Genomic DNA, 21,886 nt, shown 5'->3' on the forward strand with positions numbered 1-21,886 from the left:
CCTATTGATGGCCATCACTTTTGACTGACTGGCCCATGGGCCATTCAGAACATGGGGGTGTGGTGTCACAGGTATCAGGGGTGGAGCTGTGCACTGTGTCCCAGCACCTTGGGGAAACATTTGAAAAAACAATTTGGTTATGCTGTGCGATCGATGCTCTGCCATCTGGTTTTCCCCATCGATGGCAAAACTATTCTACATCAGTCATAACCCATCGATGATTGTGAATCATCGCCGGTCGATGTGCTGTGAGGCAGCAGCAGCCAGTAATCTAATAGTTGGGTCGCCATAATAATAGAAACAAATACATGCACAAAGGATACACAGCCAGTTTAGAGTAATTGTGCATAATGTAATGTAACATTTAAGCTGTGACGTTGTCCAAAGCAACCAATCAGATTCTGTCTTTTGTAAATTTACCCAGTGTTCCTTTAGAAATATTTGTATGAACTAATTATAAACTATAATTTAACATTTCCAGCATAAACAATGACACTGAGGAAACTGGAGGTGTATGCTTATGTGCTCACTCAACTTCCACTATCACATCTATGCTGATAACAGTGAAATCTACCTCTCCTCTCCTGATCTCTCTCCCTCTATCCTCACTCATATCTCTAACTGTCTCTCTGCTGTCTACTCTTGGATGACCCAGCGCTTTTTTAGACTTAAAATATCAAAGACTAAGCTGTCATCTTCCCACCCTCCTGCATAAAACCTGACCATCGCTTATCCTTACCTACTGTTTATGCTCACTTCTTTACCTTCTGTGTCACCCCTGTCTGTCTAACCCTCCCCTTTAGAATGTAAGCTCTCACGAGCAGGGCTCTCTCTCCTCATGTGCCTTTCTTAGAATATATAAACCTCTGCCACCCTGATGATTGCTTCAGTGTCCTGTCCCCTGATGCAACTATCCATATTAACCATGTGCTTGTCCTAAACTGTCTTGTACTGTAATTTGTTATGTGTTTTTGATTATAACTATGCTCTGTAAAGCGCTGCGGAATCTGTGTGCGCTATATAAGAAACTGTTAATAAATAAATAAATAATAAATAATAATAACCATTTAACTCACAACACACATTGGGGTAATAAATGCATATTGTATCATCGAGATAAATACTGTATAAGTTAAGGCAATATGGCGGCAGATGAGGATACGTCCATACCTGGATCTATTCTTTTATAGATGCACTGCCTGACCACCACCGCCACCCCCCCCCCCCCCCCCCCGTACATGAATATTACACTGTGTCTATTATCGGACCCCCTCCTATTACACCAGGCTGTCTACTGCAGAAATTGGTCACCCACAAGAGAATACCTGATTTGCCCAGAAGTGTCTATTGCTTGGCCGGTCCAATTTCTGGGGGAAATATTTCAAACCGTTCAAAAAGGACAAGTGGAAAAAAAAGTTGCAACTTCTTTTGTAATATACTTGTTCTGTATTGCACTCACCAGAATCTCCTCAAATGTGAAAGTTTTAATTCTTTATTATGTATGTTTTATAAAGTAAAGTTTAATGGTATAGTTATGCCTCATACTAAAAAAATGCGGTTTATTGTCATCCAGATCTGAGCGATCAACTGTTGGAAGTGGTCGGCCTAGAAGGGGCAATGGAGATGGGACAGATTTACACAGGACTAAAAAGTGCTGGAAGGCGTCTTGCACAATGCTCCTCTGTGGTTATACGGTAAATTATTCTTATTATGTCTAATAATCATTTATTATAAATAAAAAAGTGTGTGCCCATTGCAGTTCCCTCACATTTCCATCACCGGCCACTTTATAACTTCAGCAGGCTTAATACATCTTCCCCTCTGTCCCAGACGGATCTGGACTGGGTTTTGGATCCACAAAATGTGGGTGGATTTGGATCTCTTGAGAGCCATACCACACATCTCTATATCAAGCAGATGGCTTCATATAATATGGCAGTCATTTTAATGTACATGTACGGGTCAAGTACCTAGATGTTATCAGCCAATCAAAAGCGATTAGTGCTATTCATCATCATTAGTGCCTACGGGTACAGTAGCCACACACAAAATCCTTCAGTTTCTGTGGCAGAGTATAGAAGCAAAAGTAAATGTTGACATGGGGAAAAAAATACATGCAACTTTCTTTGTTTTTAAGGAAACTTGAGTTAATGGTGACCCGGGAATTACAGGAGCTGCACAAAATTGACCTTGTTCTTTATATGGTCATTAGGGATGTGCGGTTGGGTTTTCTATACATCAGAACCCACCTGAATTTTGTGGATCTGTGTTGTAGCAAAATCAGGTTGTGATCTCCTGAGGAGATCAGATCTGAACAGAATCCCGGCTCAGATCCTCCTGTGGCTTGAGATTTTAATTTCAAATTAAAATTTTAGGTTTTTTTATTGCAAATAATACACAATTTTAGCTGTTTTATCCATTTTAAAAAAAAAAACAAATTTGGATTTTAAACCCGAATTCTGAACTGAAACTCTTGAGGATTGTTTTACAAAACCAAAACAGGAAGATGAAATTAGAACCAAACCAACAAAAAACCTCTGCGCACATCTCTAATGGTCACCGACTATAACTCACAAAAATGAGCTAAATATATTATTATAAACGTGTGAGGTTGTGTGTATTTTTGTGGCATGTACGTATGTACTATACAAGACTATGGCCCTTATTCTGATTGACGCGGACTTTACCGCATACTTTCGGATCGCGTCTTTACGGCGTCTGCACATGCGTGGAGAACGCAACGCGCATGTGCCACGCATTGACTCGGTACCAGTTTGGCCAAATCCCGTCCAGAACTGTTCACCGCTATCATTCGGGAAATAGGGGCGTATTATGGGCGTCATGCGGAATGACACATGGGCGTAGTTTCAAAGTGGGCAAAACGGGGCGGAAACATGGGCGGACACGGGGGAGTACACTTATGTTGGGGGGCGTACATTCGGAAACCACTCCGAATGCACGCGATCAAAAAGGGCAGAAATGTGCGGTGTCCACAAGTGTACTATTGCTTTGCGGACACCACTCGTTCATGCGGTAGGCGAACGTACGCCTAATGACTACAACCATTAACACCTGAACCCAATAGAATCTACTCCTTTACTCATTACTCACTAATAGGACGCTTGTCAGTGCTTTAATTGAAACCATTGCTGCTTCAATTGCTGTAAGGGTTAATGTGTGCAATGCATGTGTTAGGCATGCTTGTAAGGATATATTGGAATCTAATTGATTCCAAGTCCAAATAAGCAGTTTTTTATGAGGATAGGTAATTGAATAAGTGGGTCATGTGATGTATTGCAGAAGATACTTCATAGTGGGTTGTTTGGCGTAAATACTCCGCTTACGTGCGGTAGCACCGCTTGGCTCCCGTTCGGATGCGGTATTCCCGAGCATACTCTGTAATACTCTGTAATACCGTGCCGAATCGGAGTGTTTCTCCCGCACACGCATGCTTTGTATGTCGTCCGTAAACACGCCCTGTTCTTAAAGAGTGAGTCCGTCCGAATGCGGAGGACACGTGGGCGTTTCTACGGACGATGGCCGCATGCGGCAAAACACCGTGGCGTGCTGACCGCTCCGTAAGAATGCGGGAATTTCCGCACAGATCAGAATAAAGGCCTATGTCATGGCATGTTTAAATTAGTTTTCAACAGCTCTATATAAAACATTCATACATTTATTGTATATGTGGTTAATGTATGACTAATGTCATGTAGATCAATAATAGAATTGTGCGGATTCCTAAATGCAAAGATTTGTTACTAAGATTTTAATTTTTACTTCATTATTTTCTTTCCATCCGAAGGACCAGCAAGTCTCTTCCTATGCAGATAGATGGGGAGCCATGGATGCAGACACCGTGTACGGTGAGTATGTCGGCATTCTTATTGTGTCGGTACAGAGTGTCGTTTTGTAATGTACTGTCCATATAATAATAATAATTGTAATACTAATGATAAAAAAATTCATACCATCCACGTGGACTAAAAGTGGAAACTGTAAAGTACAGTATGCCGAGCGAAGAGATGCACCAGGCCGGACGCATGGCAAACTAAATAAGCCATGGGATGGTAAGCGCTACATTAATTGGGGGTCCACATCGAATATTGTCGACAACACCAAAAATTGTGAACAAATCGGCCAACCTTTCATATGCCAACATTTTGCTTGTGTTGAAATTTTGGCTCTGTCAACTTTTGTCTGTGTGGACCTATTCCATGTTGACCTTCCGTTGTAGACCTATAGACTGTCTACCTAGCCACAGTAGACCTTTCATTCCGTAACTGGCTGGATCATTTGCTCAATGGGATTGAAAGGGTGACAATATTAATTTAAGAATCTAGAAAAATTGGGGGAGTGTATTCTTGTAGGTCTCCCACGTATCAAAGAGCCAAGAGGCCAGCTCCTTATCCATAGTGATTTCAGTCCATGTTGAACATTTTCTCTTTAAATAAAGTTAGGGTAGGCGGGACAGTCCTGATCCAGGTCTGCAATTACTCTTTCTGTGCTGCACTGCTAAAAATCTAAGGTCTCCCTCCTTCCTTGCATTGTCTGGAACAGGGAACTGGGGACAGCAGGTATCTCCTACAGGCCCAGACCTGGATAAAGTGCCACTGAATGCTGCAGTCATGCTTTGTGCATCTTTGGACACCACCATCAGACCATCAGCATCACTTTAGGCATATATCAATGTGTTTATGAGTCACCTGAGCTTCAGTCAACTAACACTTAGTTTACTAAAGATTGACTTCAGGGGCGATATGTAATAGGGTGCGATTTTGGGACTAGTCCCAAAATCGCACCATATCGCACAAAATTGCACCTTTCCAAATCGCATTTTTTTTGCCGCAAATTCGCATATGTAATGAGATGCGAATTTGCGGCCAAAAAGTGCGATATGGTGCGATTTCGGGCGCTTTTTTAGTCCTGAAAATGTGCGATTTTCAGTCATGAAAATCGGCACATTTTCAGTACTGTGCGCTGTGTTGTAAAAAAAATTAGAAAAAAAACGGCGTGCGCTCCCCCCCCTAAGCATTACCAGCCCCGGGCTCAAAAAGCCGGTGCTGGTATCATAAAATCAAAGGAACAATCAAGTTGGGGTTCCCTGGATTTTATAAAACCAGCACCAGGCTCAAGGTCCGGCGCTGGTTCCCAAAATACGGGGGACAAAATGACTAGGGGTCCCCCGTATTTTAAGAACCAGCACCGGACACAACCAGCCAGCAGGGTAATGCCACAGCCGGGGGAAACTTATTATATAAGCTCCCGTGGCCAAAGCATTCACCCCCTGGCTGGTCAGCATGGGCAGGGGTCCTGGGGAAGTGGGGACCCCCCCAATGAAGGGGTCCCCCCCCTTCAGGACTTACCAGCCCATGCTGATAGTCCGGGGCTGTCCTCCATGCCCCTGGGCTGTGGGCATGGAGCTGATGATTTGTGTAAAAAAAAGAATGAAAACTATTGTTTTACACTGGCGAACTATGAGTCCCAGCAAGCCTACCCCGCATGCTGGGACTTGGGGAACCACAAGTCCCAGCATGCGGGGCATTAAAGGGCCCGCTGGCACTTGTAGTTATGCAGTGAAAAAAATAGTGCACAAAATCACACTGACACCCTGTAAAATAAAACTTTAATACACACAAAACACACACACACTGATACTTACCTACCTTGAGCCCGTAGGTCGGTCCCTGGATCCTGGGTCCGGGCTCCGGGGCTCCAGGGCAGAAGAGTCCGGATCCGGGGCCTTGGTCCTGGTTCCGGGGCTGGTCCTGGGGTTCCGGGGCTCCTGGCGTGAAGAATCCGGGGTCCGGGATCCGTGGTAGTCCCCAGGGGTACCTAAGGAGGCAAATCCTACTCACCTGCTCCCCGGCGGTGACCTCCGGTGACAGCGCTGCTCCCGACTGGTACCCGGCTTGAAGGACTTTGCCCGGCGCTGAGATGTTTTCTCTTCGCCGTCTCTGAACAGAATGATTTCTCGGCCAATCAGGAGCCGAGAAAGTCGGCTCCTGATTGGCCAGAAATCATTCTGAATACGGACGCCGACGAAGTAACATCTCAGCGCATCCAGAGCAGAGATGTTACTTCGTCGACGTCCGTATTCAGAATGATTTCTGGCCAATCAGGAGCCGACTTTCTCGGCTCCTGATTGGCCGAGAAATCATTCTGTTCAGAGACGGCGAAGAGGAAACATCTCAGCGCCGGGCAAAGTCCTTCAAGCCGGGTACCAGTCGGGAGCAGCGCTGTCACCGGAGGTCGCCGCCGGGGAGCAGGTGAGTAGGATTTGCCTCCTTAGGTACCCCTGGGGACTACCACGGATCCCGGACCCCGGATTCTTCACGCCAGGAGCCCCGGAACCCCAGGACCAGCCCTGGAACCAGGACCAAGGCCCCGGAACCGGACTCTTCTGCCCTGGAGCCCCGGAGCCCGGACCCAGGATCCAGGGACCGACCTACGGGCTCAAGGTAGGTAAGTATCAGTGTGTGTGTGTTTTGTGTGTATTAAAGTTTTATTTTACAGGGTGTCAGTGTGATTTTGTGCACTATTTTTTTCACTGCAGAACTACAAGTGCCAGCGGGCCCTTTAATGCCCCGCATGCTGGGACTTGTGGTTCCCCAAGTCCAAGCATGCGGGGTAGGCTTGCTGGGACTCATAGTTCGCCAGTGTAAAACAATAGTTTTCATTCTTTTTTTTACACAAATCATCAGCTCCATGCCCACAGTCCAGGGGCATGGAGGACAGCCCCGGACTATCAGCATGGGCTGGTAAGTCCTGGAGGGGGGGGACCCCTTCATTGGGGGGGTCCCCACTTCCCCAGGACCCCTGCCCATGCTGACCAGCCAGGGGGTGAATGCTTTGGCCGCGGGAGCTTATATAATAAGTTTCCCCCGGCTGTGGCATTACCCTGCTGGCTGGTTGTGTCCGGTGCTGGTTCTTAAAATACGGGGGACCCCTAGTCATTTTGTCCCCCGTATTTTGGGAACCAGCGCCGGACCTTGAGCCTGGTGCTGGTTTTATAAAATCCAGGAAACCCCAACTTGATTGTTCCTTTGATTTTATGATACCAGCACCGGCTTTTTGAGCCCGGGGCTGGTAATGCTTAGGAGGGGGACCGCACGCCAGTTTTTTATTTAAATTTCGTTTTTAACTATTTTTTTTACAGCAGAAGCATGCACAGATCTCAATGATCTGTGCATGTTTCTGCCTAACTCGCCAGTCAGAAACTGGTCTATTTTTTTTGCGATTTTGTTTGAGCTCCCATATGCGACTTTAGAACTCGCATCCTATTACATATGCGAGTTCTATAGTTTACTATGGGAAAACATCTGGATGCGATTTTCAGTGTGCCTGAAAATCGCATCTTTAAAATGTGCGATTTCGCGTTAAAAAATGCGATTTTTACCGCGACTCGCATCCTATTACATGTGCGATTTTTAGAAAAAATGCGATTTTGGTCAATTTAGAGTGCGATTTCGCGGTAAAAAAGTGCGATTTTTTACCGCGATTTTCAACCTATTAAATGTGCGATTTTCGGAAAATGTGCGATTTCGGCCGTTTTTGACCAAAAATCGCATGTCTAAAAATCGCACCCTATTACATTTCGCCCCAGGTCTTTTTCCTAACCAATGGGTATCAACAATCATCAACATCGGTCAGCCATCTAAAAAAAGAAAAAAATTACCTTTACTATGAACCATTGGCTGTCATTTAACAGACAATGGGGCAGATATATTAAGCCTGGTAAAGAGATAAACTGGAGATAAAGTAGAAGGAGATAACGCACCAGCCAATTAACTCCCAACTGTTTCAAACACAGCTGATTGGCTGGTGCGTTATATCCTTCCACTTTATCTCCACTTTATCTCTTCGCCAGATACATCTGCCCCATAGTAAATACCCATCAGATTTTATACCCCGGTACTTGTGTATTATCTGGCGCCCATCGCATCGCATACCACTAATTAAGGTATGCGATGGGACCCGAATTCAGGGTTTTTAAAACCCGACTGTATAATTTTTATATCGCGTCGCATCGCATGCCATTATAATGTCATGCGATGCGATGCGATCATAGCCGATTTGGGCTTATTCCTATGTTAAATGCCCTCCCAGACCCGGTTTTTAATTGTACACCCACCCTGATGGGTCATTACTATGTTAAATGGCCCCCCATTGTTTGGTCAGTTTTCATAGAGACGTTAAGTAAATCCCAAGTTTCTATACTTGTCTATGGTAAAAAAAATAAAAAAAATCAGTTGCTCCAATATTGCAATTTTGGGTTTTCAGGCATTTTGCAATTATTTTGGAGTTTAGTAAATGATCGGTTTGCAAAATAGATGGAAAAACAACCAAAAACATCTTTAGTAAATATTCTCCTTTGAGTCAATAAGGAAATGCAGATAGAGCGTCAAGCTGGACAGAGCTGAGGTCTGATAGGGTCCTCTGGCCGCCTGTTTTCAACCAGTGTTCCAAACAATAAGGTAATTGTATCTCTCTGAACCGAGCCTCTGCCCTTTTGGTGACCTTTACAAATAGAAAAAAAAAAAAACGGGTTACTTAAATAAGCTGATCCAAAACATTGTAAGTACAAATATTCGGAGACAACAGAATGATCATCTTTCCTAAAAACAGCTTTAAAAAATACACATGACCAGCAAACTAAAGATGGCCGTACGCTAGATCAGGTCGTATGTGTGATCAAATGATAGAACCGCTTACGTCCGCAAGCAAAGCCGACAGATCATACTTGCAGCACATATGATCTGAGGAGCGACCTCTCGACCAGCTGGACCATGCATTGCACCGATATACCTCTTGATGTGCACACATTCGATCGCATATCATGTCGAAATCGTGCTTTTATGCACGATATCGCTCTAGTGTACGGCCAGCGTTTTATGGAATATACATTATTGTCATTAATTCTTATTAGTAGAGCTGTGCGGTATGGTTCTCCAGAAAGCTGAATCCACCTAAATTTTGCAGATCAGAACTAAATCCAAAACCCTGTCCGAATGCCCTGAAGAGTCCTAATTTGAATCTTTTTACAGTTTGGAATTGGGAATGGATATTTTTTAACCGACACTAGAGGGTGGTTTTGGCAAAACACGATAATGAAATACATTAAAAACCAAGCCACTTGGCTTGCAGCACATATGAAGATGGGGTCAATCAGCTTAGTAAATTATGCAATTAAGCAACTTGAGGGGGGGGGACAGAGCCTGATTATGTGATAAAATTATGCGATTTGAGTCACATTCACCCACCCAGTACCAAGAGATCCGCGATTGCAGCTATTTGACTGGCAGAGGACAGTCAACTGTCCTAACTGTCATGTTGCAGGCTGGGTTTGAGCTAGGTAGGAGCTGATTGGCTGATTGTTTATCTTGATACATCTGGCCTACAGAGAGATATCCCTTTAAAGATGACTTTATTATTAAGCCCCTTTGACACATACTATATGCCCCAGGCATCCATGTTTCTTCTCCATCTGCGTTATTATGACGAGTCTGCCTGATGCTGTAAAACCGTGGTGAGTTAAAAGGCAAAACCCTCAACTACTTTCGAGGATAGAGGAGGAGCCTCAGTAGACTGTTGGAAACATTTGGAGATTAACCAGATCAAAAGGATTCTGCGTTATGTTAAGCGGTAATTTGTATTTTGGCTTAATATTATAATGTGTGGGTATTGTCAACCTAATTTTATCCCCTGCTTTTAGGCAGATTGCTCATTCATCTCCCATATAACAGCGCATAGCGCAGAAAAACACCACCAGAGCTCTATTGCCCATTAATAAAAGAAAGAACCACCAACAAACTTAACTTTTGTGCATTTCAACTAAACCTTTTATGGTTTTCTTTCCTAAGCTCGGTAACTCCTCACACTGATTTTAGAAGCCGAGGTGGATCTAGACTTTTCGTTGGGGAAGGCGGTCTCAGAGTTCCCAGGCTCATCAGCAGTTCGGCACTCAATCAATCTAGACTGTAGCAGACAGTGTAATCAATGTTAGATCTTTGAATCTAGCAAAGCTACCATACAAGGACAGCAGGGGATTGTGATCACAGCCACACAATGCTAGGGGGGCAATCGCCCCAATCATCCCGCCCCTGGATCCACCCCAGATTAGATGTGCACCCCATGGCCTTTTAAAAAAAATATATATATATGAAAAAAGAATTTATCGGAGAGCGCTGGACTTAGTACCACCTAGTCAATTATACACTGGTTACTGAATGAAACACCAATCACATTTCATTTGACAGTTCTATGTCCCCTTCCAGAATGACACGTGAGATTCGTTCAAGATTGAAGTTCTTTATTAAAAGCCCAACGCGTTTCGTCAGAACGACTTCATCAGGGGTGTGGCAAAAAGATTTAATTATTAGGCCTGCACGGCAATTAATATTTCATTCACGATAACGTAAAATCAGTAATGTGGTAGATTAGAGAGAAGCTAATCCAGTTTAAGATAATAAATAATTCCTGTGGGGATACGGTCCTTAAATCTGGTGCCAATCTGGTGATAGATTGGGGGAACCCAGTCTGGTTCAGTTTGTCCGACAATTACTGTAGTATTGAGGTCCTCATGATCTCACATATTATTCTGGAAGGGGACAAAGAACTGTCAAATGAAATGTGATTCGTGTTTCATTCAGTAACCAGTATATAATTGACTAGGTGGTACTAAGTCCAGCGCTCTCCGATAAATTATTTTTTCTTGTATCTTTGTTGTTAGACTCTCACTAACAGGGGAGCCTTATCGGAGTAGCAGCTAATAATCGATCCTTTAGCGCAATACGTAGGCCTGATTGTATCTTTATATATATATATATATATATATATATATATATATATATATATATATATATATATACATATATATGTTAAAGTATGGTCTTAGAGGCTCCTTCGCTTTTATCTGTTTTTCTTAAGACTCTAATGTATTTTAGTCCATTTTGGCGTGTGCTGCTTTATAATGATGTTGTTGTCCCTGGTTTTCTTTTTTTATATGTTTTTTATTAACATCATTTTTATATGCATCATAAGTACATTTGTATTCATTCCTAAACTGCTGAGAGTGCCTTCTAGTGCATTTATATGCAATTCATTCAGAGCCCTCACATAATTTATTTTCTTTTTCACTCTTTATGCAAGATGGGTTTTTAGCCAAAAAACACATTAGATCGACTACTATCAAGGTACGACATTCACAGGCCACGCTCTGCCTGCCTTGGCAGCAGCCGGGAGTACAAGAGGCAAAGAATTTATAACCTCAGTCCCCTCTCTTCAATAAACCGAAACAATGTCACACAACAGCAACAACATCGCAAAGTTCATAAAGATTTCATTGGTTTTACTTCTAAAGAGAAGTTACTAAGGAACAGACTGTGATAATTGGGGATAATTCAGGGATTGCGGCGATTGCCGCCTGCACTGTGTCTATGTACACTGCTGCTGTGTGACAGTATGTGCCAGTATGCGCACAGGAGGTGCCTTCCGTAAAATGGCGCCTACTGTCTTCTCTGATCTGGTGTCTGCGTCTTAAGCCTCAACATCTGATCCCATTGTTCTCAGTGTCGGACCGCGGAGTAACTCCCCAGGACGAATGAAAATGTGTCCAAGGACGCAGCCACTGGCTTCACAAAACGGCAAATACCACCTCGGTTCCTGGGATGCTTCCTATCTCCTCCCCAAGGTGCTTGCAGCCTGTCAATCAGGAGCAAAAACAAGTGGTTGTAAACCAACCCAAATGGGCGCTGTAGTGGGTTGTGGTGTGGAGCAGCTACTAGGGGGGATTGAGAGTCCCCTAAGATAGACAAGAAATATACAAAAAAATAGTAGCGCTAAATCAATGTAAAACAATATCACATTTAATATATAAAGTGCACAAGTAGATTAAAATAGACAAATTCATAAAACAAATGCACCGGCACCTAGAGAAATTTGTTGCCTGAGAATAGGGTCCATTCCTATAAACGTCGCCTGTTTCCGGAAAAGTTATAGAGTCTCTTCACATGAAAGATAAGAGTGATAATTACCGCAGGTAGTCCCAAATGTGGTTCTTAATCCTTCTTAGGATGGCATTAGAGCAAGGTCCAACAATTGGTTTTGAGGGCATCAGCCTCAGGACTCCATTTCAAACGGTCTGTTTAGAGGTGAAGCAATCCGGTGGCGGCTGGTCTGGATCCCCAAATGGTGGTAGGTGGCAAAGATGAGCTGGTAGTAGGTAGCTGGTGATAAAGCTGCTCCCTTATGCAGCGAAACGCGTCAGGCACCTTGCACCAGCTACCTACTACCAGCTCATCTTTGCCACCTACCACCATTTGGGGATCCAGACCAGCCGCCACCGGATTGCTTCACCTCTAAACAGACCGTTTGAAATGGAGTCCTGAGGCTGATGCCCTCAAAACCAATTGTTGGACCTTGCTCTAATGCCATCCTAAGAAGGATTAAGAACCACATTTGGGACTACCTGCGGTAATTATCACTCTTATCTTTCATGTGAAGAGACTCTATAACTTTTCCGGAAACAGGTGACGTTTATAGGAATGGACCCTATTCTCAGGCAACAAATTTCTCTAGGTGCTGGTGCATTTGTTTTATGAATTTGTCTATTTTAATCTACTTGTGCACTTTATATATTAAATGTGATATTGTTTTACATTGATTTAGCGCTACTATTTTTTTGTATATTTCTTGTCAATCAGGAGCTGCAGCATCTTTCAGATGCAATTGAATTGGTACTGCGTCCGGGGGTTTAATCAGCCACTTTGTACATACAGTATCTGTAGTAATTATTACTTTTATCAGGTTACGGACTGTGGTCATCGCTCTGAGAATTGCATAATTTGAATGTAATTCTGGATGCCCACTGCAAACAGCTATATGTCCGCTATATGAGTCGTACACATGTAAGCAGTGGAAGGAAAGTTTAGTGGCCACAGCTTAGCATCAGAATCAGCTTTATTGGCCATGTATACTTGCGCATACTAGGAATTTGACTTGGATTGCTGTGCAACAGCCAGTTAGGTACAGTTAAACAGTGACAGATATGCGAACACATACAGGTATAGGCTAGAAGTACCCTGGGGGATATAGATGCAGGGAACACATACCTGCCAAGCAGCACAGCGCCTAGGCAGCCATCAGCGGCGCCACTGGTCATTGCAGCAGCCAGGCAGGTACCAGTATAAGTAGAGACAGTACAGTTATCACACAGGGAATATATACCCACCGAGCTGCACAGTGCCTAGGCAGCCATCAGCGGCGCCACTGGTCATTGCAGCAGCCAGGTAGGTAACAGTATGAGCAAAGACAACACAGTTACAGCAGAGACAGTACAGTTATCACACAGGTGATGTGGGGTTACATATGGCTGAGTGCACAGTTCCTAGGCAGCCATTTGCTGCGCCATCTTGAAGGGCTCAACAGGCCATCATCCTGTAGGGAGAGCCAGCGTGGGTGGCTTCCGGGGGGGGGGGGGGGGAGAGTCAGTCAGTGAGGCTGGGGGAGAGTTGGTGGGGGGTGGGTGCGGCCGCTGCAGAGTTCGTCCGGAGCTGGTGCGGCCTGCTTGAGGGGGGGGGGGGGGGTCCTTCCGGCCTCTGGGTGTAATGCCGGGGCCCCATGGCCAATGCGCCTCCTGTCCCCCTCCTGTCCCGGCTGGGGGGGGTGAGTCTGGTCCAGGTGTTCTCATGGCAAGGTGTTCCTTGATGTTCCGGAGTTATGTGGTTATAATGCAGTCCTTCAGAAGTAATGTTGATTTGTTGTTTGCCTTCTGGTTTCCTTTGGTTTAATGCTAGTATAACGCTGCTATTAATTTAAATCTGACCCTTTATAACTAGACCCTTCAGACACTAGACCCCTAACGTCCTAAAGGACTGACACACTATACTGAATATATCAGCCTACTCAAACATGTGTCCATCCTGATGTAACTGCCCCTCCCAACACACCTCCCCCACCAGCAAAAGGTGTTCATCAGACCTAGGTCAGTAACACTATCCCAATATTTCTAAGTTCTTGAAATAGCACAGATAAAACCACAATAACAGCTTTTTACAGTTTTACTGTGATATTGTGCAGTATAATTACCCAGTTTTAAATCAGTGCAAGCAGCTGCGATATTGTGTATTATAATTACCTGTTGATTAAATGAGAGAGGAGACAATTTACAATCAATATCCAATGAAGTTATGTCGTAACGAATAGAATGCCAGTATAACGCTGCTATTAATTTAAAGCTGACCCTTTATAACTAGACCCTTCAGACACTAGACCCCTAACGTCCTAAAGGACTGACGTCCCACACTATATCAAGTGGAAGGCGGAGCCAAAGGATGTAGACCCATCGCCAGTGTAAGACATGCTTGGCAAATTGGCATTGACCACATCAACATTCATCTGGAAAAATTTACATAGATCGATCGGGTACGAATGCACCCATTCATAGCCATTCCATTGTAATTACGGCCAGGATCAGCTGTTCGGCTGATTTATCATTTTTTATGAACGTCAACTTCAGTCAAATTCGGGTGTACGAATGAGTACACCAGCCGTATATGGCCATGAGATCTATGGGGGTCGGCTCATTTACTAACATTCGTACTGCTGAATTTGGAAAAGTATTCAGCAGAAAATCTGAATTTAAAATGCAACCCATTTTACATCAATCTTGTGCTGAAGCATGGATTGGCCAGATCTGTGTGGGCTTCTCTGTGTACAAAATAGAAAAATTATGAAATAATATTTTTTTAAATGGCGTGGAGGGCATTAATATGCCCTCTGGGACTTGTAGTCCCACTACAGAACCAATGCCCAAAGAACTGACCCAAACACATAATAAAGTATAATTTTATTATACACTCCATACATACACACATACTTCCCTATCTTGATCCCATAGATTTGGTCCTCTTTTTCTGTAGGACCCATAGGGTACCTGTGAAAAAAAATTATACTCGCCATACCTCCAGCATAGATTGCATCCTCTCTGGTTCATGTAGGCATCCAGAAGGTTAAAAAAATGCAAAAATCCGAACCAGCGGACTCAGGAGCCTCAAGTGTATTTACACTCTCAGCTCATCTTGAGAATGAGGGAAGCTTCAGTGATGTTATTGCAGGACTCCATAGACGGTCATTTTATGAATTTAACATGGGCGTCTTTGGCTGGTCCCCATAGGCGTCTATGATGGGAACCAGCAATTCAGGCTGACCACAAAGTCCATTGGGGTCACAAACTCAGTTGTCACTATGATTTAAAAAGAGTAGACACAGTTGTTTGACAATAAATGGCTTCACCCAACCACTAACCATGAGTGAAAGATAAGTTTGTGAGTTATCATTCATGTTCTCTGACAAATGCCCAGAAAATCACAAATTCTGCTAGGGTATGTAAACCTATGAGCACAACTGTATCTATAGATATTTAGATATATCTATCTATATAGATAGATAGATAGATAGATAGATAGATAGATTAGAAGAAAGCTAATATTTCCGTAATGAATCTGCTCCCATTTCGTTGCCTCACATGATGTTACACTGTACTTGGTGCCCTGTCCGGGAGCCTGCGGCTCGCATACCCAAATAGAACAAACTTGAGTTAATTTGATTCAATTCCATTTCATAGAAAGTAACATGTTTACTTCTGGTCTTTCATCATTTCAGATGTTCTTCTGTTTTTTTTTTCCTGTTACGGATGGAGAGCCTATTAATTAGTTGTAGAGGGAATTCTATCAAATATCCCAGAGAATGCCTCTGACATAAAAGATATTTATGGACTCACGTGAAATCTCTACAAGATATTAATAGTAATGAATCTTCAAAGTCCCTGAACTAAACATGATAAACTTCTGACTAAACCATTAACAGATAAGAAGAAGAAATAACAATCCCTTTCCTTTTTATTACTAACAGTTTGCATTGTGGATTTACCTCATTTAATCTGTGTCTAATCTGAGGACGGAAGGCTTCTGGCACTGCGGCACTTTCAGCGGTGCTGTATATCCGTATGGTATTTACATAACAGTTATGCCATATAAGGCCTGATTCAGAATGCTTGGCGAGCCGATAAACACTGATTGCCGTCTGGCCGAAAGCCTGCCCCCCCTCGGCTGACCCTCAGTACGATGAGAGGGGATGTACCCGAACACAAACCCCTCGCATGCAGCCCAAGGGGAGAAAAATAATTTGATGGTCGCTGACCATCGATTGATTTCTCTCCCCTTCGGAAATAAAAATCAGTCTTAACTGTCATTTATTTCCGTCGGAGGGGGCCGTCGCTGGCATCATGTGACGTCAGCCACCCCTACTCCAACACTATGCCTGCACCCGCCTAACCGTCCCCTCTGGAGCGAACTAATGGCATTCATCCAAGGAGTAACACACGGGAAATTTACTATGGTGGGAGTTATATTTAACGTGGGATGTTGCTATGGGCAACTAATCACATTATATCTATTTTCTTCTAGAAGAAAGATGTATCAAATTTTAGAGAGAGATAAAAAAAGTACCAGCAAATCAGCTTTTAACTGTCATTTTTCAAATTCTGGGGCAGATATAAAGTGGCTTCTAATTGTAAATGTTCAAACACTGCATGTAACATGGCAGTTACCTGAAGGGTTGGTACTTTGTCCATCTTATAATTCTCTTTAATAAATCTCCCTTTGTACTGGACACCTGTAACCAGTGCCATTAAGATGAGGGGCAGTGGCGTAACTTCCTATTTTGCGCCCCCCCCCCCGCCGCAAATTTTTGGGCGCCCCCCACTCCCCCTCCCCTCGGCGCCCCCCGCTGCTGTCTCTGCCGGTACCTGCCTGCCGTGCCCGATGCTGTCACGGTCCCGTCTCTCCCAGCGCTGGCTAGTGGCTCCGGCTGCTATAATGAAAAGTCTCTTAGAAAATGGCTGCCCCCATACTGCAGACAGAAAACTGTCTGCAGTATGGGGGCAGCCATTTTCTAAGTGTCCGTTTTCATTCTAGAAGCAGGAGCCACTAGCCAGCGCTGGGAGAGACGGGACCGCCGTGACGGCACCGGGCACGGCGGGCAGGTACCGGCAGAGACAGCAGCGGGTAACTATAGCCCCGCAGACCCCAGGCGCCCAAACTTTCTCTGCGCCTCCCCGCCACCGCGGGGGCTGCAAAGCTATAGTTACGCCACTGATGAGGGGGGTACATGCCCCCACTTCCCCAACTGCAGAGATAGGGCAGTGGGTATAGCGAGAACAGGCTGCCACAGCAGCACAGCCTCTCTCCCCTCCTCAGCAGAGGCTGCCCAGTGCTATGTGTCGAGCGTGCAGCTCCTGCAAATATATATTTTTTATTTTTTTTACAGGGAAGTGGCCACGCCCCTCCCATTGGCCACGCCCTTTTTACCGGGGCCTGGCAGCGCTTTCAGCGGCCCTGCCTGTAACAAGACTTAGTGCAACAAATAGAATTGTTTTCACATAAAGAAACAATCAGACACCTAATAGAGCAACAAATTCAATAAACTATAATTCTACATTTTTATTTGATAATATTATTTAAAAATATGTCAATGGATAATACTGTCTCAAATGGAAAAGAAAACTTCAATGCAGTCAGCCAATCAAAAAGCTAGCGATCCATGTGTGTGGCAATATAGAAGAAGCATCACAGTGTCTGCAATCTCCAGGGCTACTCTACTTTCTGCAAAAAGGGGTGATGCAGGTGCACTATGCAATCATTACTCCTCACATAATATATATGACATTTTTGGGATAAGGGTATGAACCTGCCCACCATATTTCACCCCTGTCGAGCAGTTCTCTAACACTCGGCTTCACGCCTGGGGTGCAAATTAAATACATAGACAAAAAACATACAAATAAAGTGGCTTAAAATGAGAATCTAGGTGTGGAATAGTGATACCCTGAAGTGGCCCAGCTGGACAAGCTCAGGGGGCCCTGTGCCCAAACATTCACCCCAAGAAAACTGACACCATGGGTGGGATGTAACGCTGCCCTAGTCCGGCGGCCGTGCAGGATACCGGACAAATTGGGATATTTGGATATTGGGATGCCTAATTCGCTAATGTGCAGGAACTGCGATGTTCTTGCGTAAAAATCTGTTTTGAAACTTTTTGAAGCATCGAGGACAATCTCAGTCCCACCTCATCAATACATAAAATAAAACGACAAATGAAGCAAAATCAGATAACTGAAGAACCCAGTAGATAAAAAGGAGAAGGGGAAAAGGCCACTCAATTACAGGAGGCGTACACAACTCACAAGGGGACGGTAGTGATGAACATATAAAGGTTTCTTTCTCAGTCTCTGGGGTCACCACATGACCAGATGGCTTCCTCTTCCTTGCATGATTATCAATCCCCATTGAGGAGGGTTTGATGAGGATCTGAGTAAGAGAAGCCTAAAGAAACCATGATATGGAATGATCCAGTGTGAGTTGGGTACGCCTCCCTTTATTGAGTGGCCTTTATCCCTTCTACTTTTTATCTAGTGGAATCTTTAGTTATCTGATTTAACTTTATTTGTCATTTATATGTACGCCCAGCATTTTCTTGGGAACGCCCATGTATGCGTATGCTAATGCACCTGGCCAGCACCCCACGCCCCTCTCCGCTCCCCCGCTCGAAAGGCAGGGAGCATATGCACATGCGCAGAAATGCAGCTGAGCATGTGCATACGCAAAACATTGGTCCCGGTGCGAATTCGGGCCCAACCAAATCAATCTGAATAAGGGCCTATGGCCCTCCAGCTGTTGTGAAACTACACATCCCATCATGCCTTGCCACAGTTTTGCTATTAGGGAATGCTAAAACTATGGCAAGGCATGCTGGTATGTGTAGTTTCACAACCGTTGGAGGGCCACAGTTTGGACATGTCTAGAGGGTTAACGAATGGTGAACATAACAAACACCGATGGCTCTTTGACTCTGCAACATTTCCAATATAAAAACACAACCTCTCGGCTCTCCCCTTTACATACATTAATTAAATCTGTTTACCTGCTCCTAATGTCTTTTAATTTTACAGCCATCAATATTGTTTTTGAGAACTGACAACACAATTTGCTGCTTGCGTGCTCTCAATGTGGTGCAATTGGGCGACAGAGGTATAATGCACAGGCTTTTAAATCTGTGACTGGTAAGAGCAAAGATTTCTTGTGAGTAATTTCTAATTAATTTGGGATAATTAAGAGAAAAATTGCACATTTTAATTAAGCTTAAAATAATCCAAACTGTCATTTCCTGGTATCTGTGGAATATATTACTTCCACGGTCTGACACGGATCTGTTGCAGAGCGGAGCATGGCGGTTTTATTAATGTAAGGGGCTCTGTGATACCTATTAGAAGAAAACATGCAAAAATAGTATCAATCATTTACATAATGTTTTTCAGTTGTGTCATCCTCAATTTGGTTTCGGATTAATGATAGAGCCATTACCTTCTCTTGTTTTCCTGAACGAATGCAAGTGAGACAACATACGCCATGGTCACAATGAGGCGCTGAGAGATTATTTGTTTACTGGAGACACTGGGGAAGGTTTGTTGACGTTGGCCAGGAAAGTGTTTTTGGAAAAAGTTAGCGATGGTGAGAATGTTTGAACCATCAACATGAGAATGTCCATATATCATAGTGCCGACACTGTCCATGTCGACATTCACTGTGTAGACAATGATAAAATGTCGACATTTTATAATGTCCTGGTGGTCCAGCGGTGACTTTGGTTCTCTTGGCAGCCGAAGTGGTGTCTTCCTAGTCTCGTCATTTCCTGGTTAGACCTCCGATCCTCAGGTTTTCTGGTAAGTATTTGACCTCTATCCCTAACCCCGATGATAACCCTACCTCTAGTAGCTGAGTCTAACCCCCCTCGCCATAGCCAAACCCTAAACTCTCCCCACCCCACAGGTTAACCTTCCCGCCAGCAGCCTAATCCTACTGTCAACATTTCGGCATATTTCCTGTAAACCTTTTAACAATGTTATTATCAACCTTTAGCTTACACGCCCCACAAAGGGTAAATAAAATTAAATGGGTGCAAGGGTATAGTTATGGTTCATTCAGTACTGTAGCGATGACATCACCAAGATACAGCACAAATGATGTCACCAGACCTTGAAGGAAGGACTAACTCACGAGATAACTCGGAGATGTTCCAACTCATATCCTCAATTTTCTATCTTTATAAAAAGGTGTCAACCTATGGCACAGGGACCCCATTTGTCAGTTCACCGAAGGAGATTTCAGGAAGCAAACATGTATTTAAAAACATCATTATCAAATCTTCTTAATTAATAAAAAAAAAATAGCATCACTAAAAAAAAAGTTAGAAAATCTGCAGCACCAACAAATACTGAAACTATCCTTAACCACATTCGCACAACAGTCCGAGGTGTTGGGGCCCAGGAGATTTGCCAAAATAACCTTTCACACTTTCGTTTCTTCTCATTAAATTTTGTTTAGAGAAAGAAAAATGCTATTTTTGACAAAATCCCAAAATGTATGCATAAAATGTAAAGAAACCGTTAATATGCTAGGAAAACATCATCACACCGACATATATTTTCTTAAATAGGCCATAAAATGCATTAGGGGTACTATGCTTTTGAAATGTCTGCATATGTGTTTCTTAAAAAGAGGTATTCATCATTTCAGTTCTCAAAAGCACATTTTATGGCAGAAGGCTAAGCTTATTCGGAATACCTGGGCCATAGCATAAGTGTCAAGCACACTACATTATTTACAATTCTGCATGGCTCGCTCATAAATGAATATGTTGATTGAAAAAAGGGCTCCATTGATGAACATTCTGTACCTCGCCGAGCCATCGCAGGTGTGCAGTCCAGAATTAATTAAGAAATTACCACTTATGGGATTACCAAATTACTAGTATCATTAATATACACTGGGTGGTAAAAACAACTCATTATAAGCCAACCAGGGGACCCAGACGTGGCGCGGTGGATGGTACAAACAGTCCTAGTAGTGGCTAGGCTCTAAAGCAGGCATGTCCAAACTATGGCCCTCCGGCTGTTATGAAACGACACATCCCAGCATGCCTTGCCATAGTTCTAACATTCTCTATTAGCAAAACTGTGGCAAGGCATGATGGGACTTGTAGTTTCACAACAGCTGGAGGGCCATTGTTTGGACATGCCTGCTCTAAAGGGTAAATTTACTAAGATGGGAGTTCTATTGAAGATTAGATGTTGCCCATGGCAACCAGCCAGATTCTATCTGTTATCTTCTAGAAGATGCAAAATTGATAAGAAGTCTAATCCACACTTGCCTACTTCTGAACTCTCCTCTCTGGGAGAAGCCCGAGAAGGAGACTGACAGCATCACTTCTGGGGGCGGGGGCCTGATGTAGACGTCATGAAGCCCCGCCCCCAGCACTGAAAATCCCCCCCGATTTGCGGAACCTCGGGAAGGGGCGGGACTACATGGCGCGATTTGCATTTTTAGCCAATCCCCGCGAAAAGCCGCAACTCGTGGTAATTCAAGGAGGCGGCCAGGCAGATTGCAGAGGGTGAGGGAGAATCCGGGAGGATTGCCCACCTTTCCGGGTGGCCGGGAGGGGGACCCGATTTTCGGGATCCTCCCGGCCAATCCGGGAGGGTAGGCAACCCTGGTCTAATCTGATTGGTTGTTTTGGGCAACATTCCGTCTTCAATACAAATCCCATCTTAGTAAATTTACCCCTAGGTTTGTTTTGAAGGTTTGTTCGGCATTTAGTTTAATAATAATTTTATAGCAGGGTGTAGAATTTATTGTTTTTGTTGACCTGCCGACACAAGTCGGCCGCAATTACGCTCACGCTGCGGGTGTAATGTTTGCAGAGTAGCATGGTTTTGCCTATTTTGAGAACAAATTTGCCTTGCGATCAGGTCTGAATTAGGCCCTGGCAA

General features: G+C 43.9%; 1 protein-coding gene across 5 annotated transcripts in view; it reads left to right on the plus strand.

Moving 5' to 3' along the window:
- Nucleotides 1–21,886, plus strand: part of DGKB (diacylglycerol kinase beta) — a 438,667-nt gene that overhangs the window by 399,341 nt on the left and 17,440 nt on the right. For all 5 annotated transcript variants that reach the window (XM_083186797.1, XM_083186798.1, XM_083186799.1 and 2 more), the window contains exons 23-24: nt 1,574–1,694; nt 3,806–3,866. In XM_083186797.1, the coding sequence (XP_083042923.1) occupies nt 1,574–1,694; nt 3,806–3,866 (182 nt within the window). The remainder of the gene's footprint in view (nt 1–1,573; nt 1,695–3,805; nt 3,867–21,886) is intronic.

The sequence above is a fragment of the Crinia signifera genome, chromosome 5 (assembly GCF_055691185.1).
Source record: "Crinia signifera chromosome 5, ASM5569118v1, whole genome shotgun sequence".
Taxonomy (NCBI): Eukaryota; Metazoa; Chordata; class Amphibia; order Anura; family Myobatrachidae; genus Crinia; species Crinia signifera.